The sequence below is a fragment of the Malania oleifera genome, chromosome 4 (genome assembly GCF_029873635.1).
Source record: "Malania oleifera isolate guangnan ecotype guangnan chromosome 4, ASM2987363v1, whole genome shotgun sequence".
Taxonomy (NCBI): Eukaryota; Viridiplantae; Streptophyta; class Magnoliopsida; order Santalales; family Ximeniaceae; genus Malania; species Malania oleifera.
The window spans coordinates 26159493-26170855 of NC_080420.1; the positions used below are offsets into that span (position 1 = coordinate 26159493).

Below are 11363 nucleotides of genomic sequence, written 5' to 3' on the forward strand. Positions count from 1 at the left end.
TTAAATAAAATGTTGTTGTAAGTTTATTTTTTCATATAATTTCAAAAAGCACTGGTAATAATCATTTGTTTCAATAAAAATAAATTAAAAGAGAAATTTCATTTCACTCATAAATCCCTCTCATTTGAATTCCTAGGAAATTTCATTATATAGTTCAAATTTTGACAAGTTTCGCTAAAATTTTGGGATTTCGATAAATTTCGGATGATTTGTTGAGATTTCGACGGGAATCAACTGCCATTTCAATTTCGAGGGTGACGAAAATCGAAAATTTTGATGGAAATTTCAACAATTTCATTGAAATTTAAGACCATGCTGTGTTTTTTGTTTTAATTGTTTAAAATCTGCATGGCATCTTTTTATACATTGGGATTATAATTGGAGGTTATGGAATAAGCTATATATATATATATATATATTATAAAAGAAGGGATATTAGATAGATAAAGAGAAATTACAGCAAAAGAGGACAAGAAGTCCACCCCATATAAATAAAATAAAATAAAAGGAAATGAAATTTTAAAAAATAAAAATAAAAATTAATAATTAAACAAGGAACCCCCTCTTCAATCCTTTTCCTTCATAATTCACCAAACACTTCAAGTTAGCTAACTCCCCTATGACCCTTTTTAGCTCTATTTTTACACCCATCAAAATGCACTTCATTTCCCCCAGGATTACAAAACTTTAAATCCAATTTATTCATGAGATCTTGAACTTCTAAATCCTTCCTTAAAAGCTCCTCCATGGTGTTGGTAAAATACCATCCTTGTGCTGCATCTCATTAACCAAATTATCAATTTCAAATATAGAGGCCCCTTCCAATCCTTCCAAAGGGGATGGAATCAGAAACACATCCACATTGTTCCCTAATTTCATCCAACAATAAGTTATTTGCTTTTTCAGGTGAATGTTGGGTGAGTTCAGAGGCAGTGGAGGACTTTTTGGCAGCTTCTTTTGTTGGTTTTGGCAGGAAAAAGGAAAGGCCAGCGCTCTGGAAATTTGCTTTCTTTGCAGTATTTTGGGGGTTGTGGATAGAGCGTAATGCACATGTTTTTTTAAGGGGAGAAGTCATCACATTTTCCAGTTTGGGAAAAGATACATTATTTGGCTTCTCTTTGGTATTTGTGGGGCGGGAAATTTTAAGGGGGTGAATTTTTCTGATTTTCAGCACAATTAGCACTGTGTTTTGGATTGTTAGTTTGCGCTGGTTTTATTTGTTCTTTTTAGTTTTCTGGTTATTTCTATCTTTTTTGTCTGGATTTTCCAGACTTTGCTAAGGAGATGTCTTATTCTCCTAGTTGTACATTCTTAATCTATAAATGATATTCTTCCTTTGCAATTAAAAAAAAAAAAAGTTTATTATTTGGGGGCTTCTTGTAATATTTAACTATTATAAGGGTATGTTTGTAATTTCATGTTGTTTTAGGGGTATATGTGTAATTCATGTATTAGAGGACTTCTTATAGCGTGTGAAAGCCATGTAGAGGTTAGGTTGTTGAACTTGAAACAGAAGTGAACATGAGTTTCCCCTTGTATCTCCTTCTCTCCTCTCTTCCCACTTCTTCTCTTCTCCTCTCCTTCATTCTCCCACGGCTGCAGATCTTTGAAGCTGCCCCTGCATTACAGACTACAAATTTTGACTGCATTAGACCCCCTATTACAGAAAACAGAGATGAGGAGAGCCGGCAGCTCATGAGAAATGTGTAAATGTCACTGACAAAGAAACAGACCTTCAAAACCTCAAAATGTAACATGGGTCCAACAGACTGAGCATAAACAAATAAAAAATTCACCAAATTGTCTCCCTAGACAGACATTGAGATGTTTATTAGATGTCTATGATCGAGTGAAGAAGAAGATGGCTGCCAAGGGGTTATACAACAAGAATAAAGGGAAGGAGATAATGCGCAGGGACAGTCAAAGCAAGTTGTACTCTGATTGCGAAGATGAAAAGGCTGGTTCATTCTCCTTGTACGATCTTCAGGAAGAAGAGCTACTAATCAAGCACATGCAGAAGAAGAGAAATGGAGACGGTAATAATGCTGTGAATCTCTTGGGCAGTGGGATAACAGTGTATTCTACAGCATTCTGAAACTGATCAAATAATCTCAACTGATTAATCTTACTCATGCAGGCCTATTCACATTCTCCATTAGACAAAGACCACTTAAACAGCTTCTCCAGCATATTTTTATAAGAGGGATAGCTCACGTTGACTGTAGGCATTAGATTATTTTTTAATTTAATCTAATTTTGGGATTATTTGGTTATTTAATTTCAGGGCTTCTTATTTGCCTATAAATATAGACCTCGTGAGGACTAAGATATTGGATAAATAATTAAGATCTTTGCTTTAATCTCTCAAAAGTCCAACATCAGACGGTCCACAAGCTTGATTATCCAAAACATTCTATTCTGTTGAACCCAAGCCCAATTATTTACATTATTACATATTTCTTCTGGCGCACATAAACAAGTAAAAGCAAGGCAAAAACCAAGTCACACTGATTCAGGACCCACAAAAGCAGCCATAAAACACTTTTAAAGTAAATGCAAATTGCGCGTGGTAGCCTAGGCCACTGGATGTTACATTCATGCATACATAGTTGCTATAAAACAGACTATTAGCACTCAAGTCAGACTACCATTGACCCAGACGAGAAAAAAGTACAACTACCTCAGAATGTGCCTACGAATGAACTACATACACAAAACATAACAATAAAGTCAACCAATAGTAAAGGTTTCACATATATTTGTGAATGTGCACAAATGTGAAACTAAAATTTAATTAAAAAAAAACGAAATGATAATTGTTTCGAGACATACGTTTAAGTAAACCGTCACATCAATGTTTATTATGTCACCATCCTGCACATCAGATAAGTGTTAGTGATGATATATTATGCCATTGCAAGAAGCAGCGAGCAATATAGTACATCAAACCTGTAGCTGGCGAGAATCAGGTATTCCATGGCACATGCACTCATTAACTGATGTGCATATACTCTTTGGAAATCCCCCATAACCGAGAGGTGAGGGATAAGCACCAGCCTCAATAATCATCTGGTGTGCTGCCTTGTCAATTTCCTTGGTCGTTACCGATGGCTGACGAGAGAGAAAAAAAGCAACCAAACAAAAAATAAACATGTAATGGTACAAGGTTCAAAATATCATAAGGAGTGGTTAACACAAATTTAAAAATTAAAAGCAAAATCACAAATCAACAAGTTCATTATTAAAAAAGGAAACAAAGTTTCATAAACTGTGAGAACTGCAACATAGAAAAAGAAAAATCAATTTGCTTTAATCAATATTGAAGAGATTCTGGCCCTTTATGAACAAGTGAAATGGGACAAATAATAGAACCCTGATCGTGTGATGACATGCAATCTGAGGGAAACAGAAGAATCTGTGGCTGTGCACTGGTGCATTTCAGCCTATACAGAGCCTACTAAACCCAGAATGCACACCATGTCACCATCTCACAATCAAGATAACCAGGCCATGTGGCTGTGCACTGGTGCATTTCAGCCCATACAGAGCCTACTAAACCCAGAATGCACACCATGTCACCATCTCACAATCAAGAAAACCAGGCCATGTATAGAATACTTCAGGGGCCACCTAAACTTTATTTTTTTTATCAGTAAATGCACTGCATTTTCATTAAACAACATCTGAATAAAGCCATCAGAATTTTATTTTAAAAAAAAATTAAAAGAGAGCAAGAGAGAGAACAAAGAAAACCTCTGATAAAAATCCATACAAGAAACTCATGGAAAGGAGGATATCAACAAAATATACAATGTCATATCTATTGGAACTAAAATTTCTTCCAGCCAGCTCTCCTCAATAACTTGGAAGGATAACCCCAGCTCCTTTTCCTTCCCACAAAATCTGAAATATAGCAAGAGGAATTGAGACTCAAATCTCCTCCTTAGCTTTCCTCACCAAAAAAGCCCTTGCCAAGCAAGTATCTGTTTCATGGACTTGGGTCTTGCCCAATATATTCCAATCACCACAAGGGCAAAATACCAAAGCCCTCTAGCAGAAGGACAATGAAGGAGGATATGGTTAACCAACTCCCCATCATTCTTGCATAAACATTGGTTTCACATAGATCTTTCATTCGCTTTGAAAGTGGTCCAACATCAATATGTGTTCCCAGTTGAAGAAAGCAACTTAGTAACAGCTTTGGTTATCCAAACCACTTTCTGAGGGAAGCTCTCATCTGCCAGCTCATTGTTACCTACGCAAGCTTATAGTATAGAAGGACTCTTGACCAAGAATGTCCAGTATTTAATCAAACTACATTTGGCCTCATCTGTCTCACCGCCATCCATATTTATGTTAAAGAGCTTTTGAAAAGTAAATTAACATATACTCATCCCATCCCATGGACATCTCCTAAGAAGATTGTATTCCAAAGATGTATACCCTCTGTCACATAAGCAGCGTAGTTTCCTTGGCTTCCAGGTTGTGTAAGAAAGGGTGTGTTTCAAGGGCAGCGTTCCCACACCATATATCATATAAAAGAGGGGGAAAAAAATCATGTTCCCGACCTAGAGGAAACAAAATGAAAAAAAAAAGTCCCCCCATTCTATGCAGACCAAACCATCCCTTGCAAGGTTAGTTTTGATCAAAGTTAAATCTTCCAATGTCCCTAAAACTCTCTTACATGGACTTTCATGGGTGTAAGTTGCATTTGTACATCCAACTTATCATCTCATCTGCAATATGAATATTTTCCAATACTAGTGCTCATACCCATGTTAACATTAACACAGCACCTAATAAACCTAGAATACGCCAGCTCCAGCTCTACGAGTGAAGATAACATGCCTTGTGCATCATAACATAATATGGGTAGGTCCCAACTAATCAGGGTTTGTCATAAGGGCCCTAAACCTCTATTACATGGACTTGGTAATGGGGACTCAGATGCAAATGCAAGCACGAAATTTTATGAGGGGAGAATGTATGGATGGTGTTCAATACAAATAGTAAATTTCGAGCACGAAATTTTATGAGGGGAGAATGTAGAGACCAGGAAAATTATAACAATTAAATAATAAAAGAAATGAGAGAAAATGAAATTTTAAAGTGGGTCACAGTGGGGTCTCGTCGATGAACAGGCTTCTTCGCATCGTCAATGTGAACACGTGTCTCATCAACGAGAAGTTAACGAGAGGCTGTTTCCAGGGCCTGAATTTCTTCAACGAGGTATAAGCATTCGTCGACGAAACTCCTTCTTTGACTCATCGATGAGGTGGCGTGGCTCATCGACGAGGCCATGTGGACAAGCACTCTATAAAAGACCAAAAACACATTTTTTGCGAGACAATCACATACAGAACGTTTTCTCTCTCTAAAATCCATTCCCCTCTACCTTCTCTCTAGAATTCCGGCCTTGTTTCACACCGGTTCGATGATCTGAAGTCACCACGCTACTCCTGAGAAGATTCTCTTCAAGTCTACTGAAGTAGATTGTTGGTTAGGTCAACTTGGGCACCATCCCAAAACCAGGGTAAGTTGATTATTTGGGCATTTTCAGTATTACCAAACTTATCTGAGTTTAGATTCTGTGTTGTATGGGAATATACTGGTGTTTTGTGGAGTAAAACTGAGGTATTGTGTTTTCAGGATTAGGGTGTTTATGGGACCCTGCGAATATGGGTTGACCTTAGCGAGTATATTTCGAGAAACTCTGGTAAATTATAGTTTAGAAATGATGAATATATGGAGTTGGGGAATTGTGAATATTATAGTTATTACAGTAAATTCAATGGTTTGATTGGGAATTATATGGGTGTTATTTCAGAGAATTGGAAATTATGAACGCCGCATGCATGAAATTATGAGCAGTATTTAGAGTTAGATAGCCAGATAAGGGGAATACATGTTATGCCAGCCTTATTAGACATTTTATCAGTATGATACAATATTTGATTAGACCATGAAAATTATACAGTTTTACAAAACATATGTATAGAGTTTACTGAATTGTGTGGCTTGAGAAATATTGGAATATTATAAAATATGTTATATAGTTTTACAGAAGCATGATCATATAGCCTATAGAATTATGGAATACAGCATATATAGTTTTATATACAGAATTATACAAAAATACAGCTTATATGATTATGCAGTATTTTATAGAGTCATGCTTATACAATATTTTAAAGAATTATGATTTCGTAGTAAATCTTAGAGCATGATTGTACAGTATTTTTACAGAGTTACTATACAGTGTTTTTATTTACCATGATTATACAAAAATATATAGAACCATGATTATACAGAATTTTATAGAATCATGTTATACAAAATATAGAGCCATGACATACAGATATATAGTTATTATAGCGTCATGGCTATACAATCTATATATAGAATCATGGTTATACAGAAATACAAAATCATGGTAAAACAATTAGATTTATATAAAAATATTATTATACAATATCAAACCCCGATGGAATACAGCAATTTACAGAGCACGGTATCATTGCGTTACAGTATAGACAGTGCAACCATACGTCTCAAATAGAGTATGGTACAGCCGATTGTGCCCTTGTGTAGAGTTGTTAGCTCCCTGGCGTCCAGACCAAGTGAAGCGGGCCTTTCGTGCTATAGGCATCCAGATATCCATACAGTTAGGCTAGCACTGAAGCCAACCAATGTTTAGCCTCGCTTTCGGGCCGCACAACTCAGTCATGAGGGGGTAAGTCATGACATATAGCCACCCAGGGGGAAATTTACAGATATACAGTTATGTATAGTACACACAGAAAGCAGAGACTACGTATTATAGATAGAAGTACTTTTGAATAGAAAACTCAAAAATTTCCATATTCTATATGATATAAGCATGTGTTACTATACAAATGTTTTCTTGATATAAATATCATATACAACATTAATTAAATGATATGTTTCCAACTAACTCATATGCCACACATTGGTGATAAAATGTTTCTCCTTACTGAGAGGTGTCTCACCCCAAAATTATTAAACATTTCAAGAAATCCAGAAGCGAGCAGGGTCGGCTCAGAGGTAGAAGTGGTGTTAAGTCGGCATAGCTTTTGAGTTGAGTTTTGGGCTGGTCTATGGAGCCCACAATGTCTTTAGGGACTTTTTGGGAAGTGTTATGTATATATATGTGTGTATGTGTACAGCTAAGTATATAGTACTCTGGTATTGTACTTTGGTATATGTTGGATGTGTATGTACTTCTGCTACTTAGGAGTTATATGAAATGCACAGAATACCACGGTCCCACTTCGGGCCATGATGACGTCGATTATGTTCATGTAAGGTTTCAGAGCCCATTTATTAATATAGACAAGGAAGAAAAAAAAAATGGATGGAAATTTCAAGTCGTTACACAAATATCTGGATTTATAGACTTGAAAGGCCTTCTCACCCGCAACAAATCATTGGTATTAAGTCTACTAAGGAGCTACAATCAACATAAAAGCCCTGATTTTTAGAGGAGCATTAGCCTTCCAAATCATGAGAAAATAAGACCGAGTTTGGAATTTTTCAACAAATGGGAAAGAAAGGATTTTGTGGCGAAAGAGCCAAAAGGACCCCAAACCAATTCCTCATGTCACCCTACATTTGAAGCAAAAAGGATTCCAACACGCTCAAAAAAATAGTTAAATCATCAACCTCTCTCTCATTTAGATTCCTAAAAAGATGAAAATCTCATGAGAGAAAACCCCCTCTCTCTCAACACCTTAAAATCATTTCCTCAAAACCTGTACTTTTTAGGAATTTGGATAGGCTTCCTATAACTGTTTTTTGAAACACTAAACCAAGTGCAAATTTTTTATATTCTTTATATCCCGCATTTCTGCAAAACCTTAACCAATCAGGCCCTATGTGATGACAATAACCAAATCAGTAAAAAAGAAAGCATAAATACCTTTCAATCACTTTATTTCTACAACATTCCTACTTTTAACTCCACCAAACCTCCATCCCAAATATTTTAGCAACATTAATCCTTTTTTTACCACATGCATCATTTTCAAATTTTCAATGATGTGAGCACTTTAGCAAATAGCAACCAAAAAAAAAGTAAAAACAAGCAAGTAAAATTTTCAAGGATTCTTGTGTTTTCTGTTTCAAAAACAATAGACTTTAGAAGATGGTTTTAACAATCATTTATCAAAGGGACCACATATCTAATTGATAGCATACAAGCATCAATTTTGACTAGCAATTAACATACACATTACATCACAATTCACAAGCAATTCACCAAAAGAAATTGCAGTAATTCCTCACCCTAACTAATGTTCCTGCATAGTTTAGGACACGGGTAGCAAGTTCACATGCAGCCCTCATGCGAGCAATGCCTTCAGAATCATGGATTTGAAGTTCACTTGAAATTTCTGGCACCGAAGTTGAACTTAGATAAGGAGGCTTTGGGATGTGATCAGGAACGGGAAGACGCGGTGATACCTTTCCACGCCTTAATGGCGGTCTTCTCTTAACTTTTGTAATGGGTCGAGCTTCACGTTCTCTAGATTTGAACAAAAAATAATCAAGAATGAAACAAACCACGTACTAATTAAATATCATTGCAACCTCCAAAAAACAATGAAACAAACTGTTGAAAAAAGAAAAACAGCGGCAAGCAAGAGACCACATAAACTTCAACTTATAGGGCTTGTAGGAGTGATTTGATTTGACCTCTGGGCTTCTCCAAAGCCCATTACAGGACTAGGAAATAAATTAAAACTAGAAAATTTCCAACATTCAAATTTGAACCACAATAGATTCGCAAAAATTAATATGTTAAAAAGAGGGGCGGGGGAGAACTAACAAAATCTATGCAAATACACAGCCTAAAAAATGTAGGCAATCCTCCACCAATATGTCAATATAGAGAACAAATTAAATAATTTAATTACTTCAAAACATCCAAAACGCCAACTCAGGTCCAAGATTATGTTCAGAATAGGAAGTGCTAATCAAAACCCCACGAAAAGGTGAGCACGCCAATATGACAGAACCGGACTGCAAGGACACAGCAATAAAAATTACAGAATAATGCAATACGCCACATTTATACAATCATTATCAGTTTCATCCAACAGAAGGAGAAACACAATTGTCATTCATACAATAAATGCCATAACCAAAAGATTGCATACAATTAAGGGTCTCTGGTGCCCTATCAAAGTAATGTTCCACCAGTAATGTACCTCATAATTCGAAACGCCTCCTCTAAGCCCGCTAGTCTCCTTGAAACAACAACCAGTTGCTTCTGATGCTGCGATTTTTTCCCTTAATTAGACACAACCAAAAGTAAAATCAATCATACAAAACAAACAATTAAATAAAATCCGCAAACACACCACCTGTCGCCAAGAAATAGGGGGAGGAAAGGTAAACAAGTTTATAATCTTTATATTTTCTGCTGTCTCAATTTCCAGGAAATGAGGGAGTAAAATCAATTAAACCAAATTGTTACATTAAGCTAAGTGGATTTCCTCAGGTTCCAGATGATTAATTGAAAGAATGAAATTATATTTCTCTTCGTTTTCCCTGCGTTTTTCCCGGCAACTAAACAAATGGATATGGCTCGCAGAGAAAGGAACAGAAATGAGAAGATAGAGATAGCGAGCAGTGACGAACCAGAGAAAGTAGAGGAGGAGAAAGCAAGCGGCGTCCCCATGAAAGTAGCGGAGAATGACGATGACAAGGCTTCCCCACGTAGCGAAGAAGAGAGTTTCAGAGCGGTCGCGTGAGAAAGAGTAGGAAAAGAAGCCATTGCTGTGAGAAAGAGCGAAGAGGGATTGGGAGAAGATAAAAGGGGAAAAGCTCTGCCTGTTGGATAGTTTGAAAATATTGCTGCACGCGGCTGGGCTGGGCTGGGCTGGGCCGGGATTGGAACCAGAGTTGTTGGGCTTAATGGGCCAATATGCGAAGCACAGAAAACGGAGCCGAATACTTTTTTATTTTTAGGATCCCTTTATTACTCGGAAAATTAAACTACTTTATAAATCGCGTGGGAAAATATCCAGTAGTCCCGTGATAAAAATTAAAATTTCAAAATTTTACCCATCAACTTCATTAATTCAAAATAAAAATTTCTTTTATATCCCAAAAGTTAAACGAAAACAACCATTTGATTGTGTTCAACCTCTTTATCGTCATCTTCTGCTCTTCTTCATTTTGATCTTCCAAGCCTCCTCATTCTCTCATGGTACCATTTTAATCCCCTCAATTTTTCTATCTTATTATACAAATCAAGCAATCAAAGGGAAAGAGCCCGAGTGATGCTCAAAATTCTTGTTGACATCTTCGTGAAAAAGGGCAAATAATTTGACAAATTTGACATCCTCACCTTCGCCCGCAAGAATCATTTTCTACTACGCCATAATTTCACATGTTCCATCTGCATGCCCTTGCACAAAAGGCAATATTGGACCCAATGCAAACTCAATCAATGACGCCTTCCTAAAAGGTCTCTACCAATAATCCAATCATAAATTTGGGCAAATTAGTATTAAATTTTGTCACAGCAAGGCAAGTTTCATGAATAGAAGTGTTAACAGCCAACTGAAGACGTCTTCAAGAACTATTAATTTTGGCCCCCACAAGCATGGCGCGGTGAAAAGGCATCAACACGTAAGAAGGAGTATCGGGGGTTCAATTCCAGGTAGATACACTCACAAAACCAACAGTACCTATGGATAGTAAAAGTTTACTCTGTGAGCCAGCGGAGACCATGGATGGTGAGAGTTCGCTCTGTGAGTCAACAAGAACCATGGATGGTGAGAGTTCTCTATGAGCCAGCGGAAACCATGAATGGTAATAGAGATGTGTCCCAGAGGTCAGGTTGGCCGAACGTCTAACTGATGCACAGAAGTCATGTTCGCATCCGTACTTTACCCTGATCAGCGAGACCTATGGGTGAAGGACATTCATCTGTAGGTTTGGTGCCACACCAGGGGGTCTGAAGGGCTCACTAGTGGTTGGAGTTCCTATGTAATCGGAAAAAAACAAAAACAAAAAAGAAAGAACTATTAATTTTGCATGAATTCTCATAAAAGACCAAAATTTGGTAATACTTTAGGTAATAAATTTTAAAATACGAAAATTATCCTTAATTATTCAACCTTTCAAAATAAAAAATGTCACCAGTGTCCCAAAATGTAGAAAGAAACAATCATTCTAATTGTTTCACCCGATTGATATCTTTCGTGACTCTTCATGTTGAGTTATAAACACCATTTTCAGTTGTGTCAAGACCATTCAGTTACAATCGTTGGTTATATTAAACATTTCTAAGAGTTGAATCTTCAACCATGGAATGTAAAACATCTCCAACGATA

The 11363-nt window shown here is 36.6% G+C and overlaps 1 protein-coding gene across 2 annotated transcripts in view; it reads right to left on the reverse strand.

The window, feature by feature from the left end:
* Positions 1-9841, reverse strand: part of LOC131153565 (methionine aminopeptidase 1B, chloroplastic) — a 28172-nt gene extending 18331 nt beyond the window's left edge. Inside the window, exons 1-5 of one of the 2 annotated variants that reach the window (XM_058105953.1) lie at positions 9661-9841; positions 9228-9309; positions 8305-8542; positions 2950-3111; positions 2833-2874 (exon numbers count right to left, since the gene is read on the reverse strand). In XM_058105953.1, coding sequence (XP_057961936.1) covers positions 2833-2874; positions 2950-3111; positions 8305-8542; positions 9228-9309; positions 9661-9796 — 660 coding nt within the window. In that variant the 5' untranslated portion in view covers positions 9797-9841. The remainder of the gene's footprint in view (positions 1-2832; positions 2875-2949; positions 3112-8304; positions 8543-9227; positions 9310-9660) is intronic. The other variant, XM_058105954.1, reaches the window with a different exon arrangement.
* Between the last annotated feature and the right edge of the window lie 1522 nt (positions 9842-11363).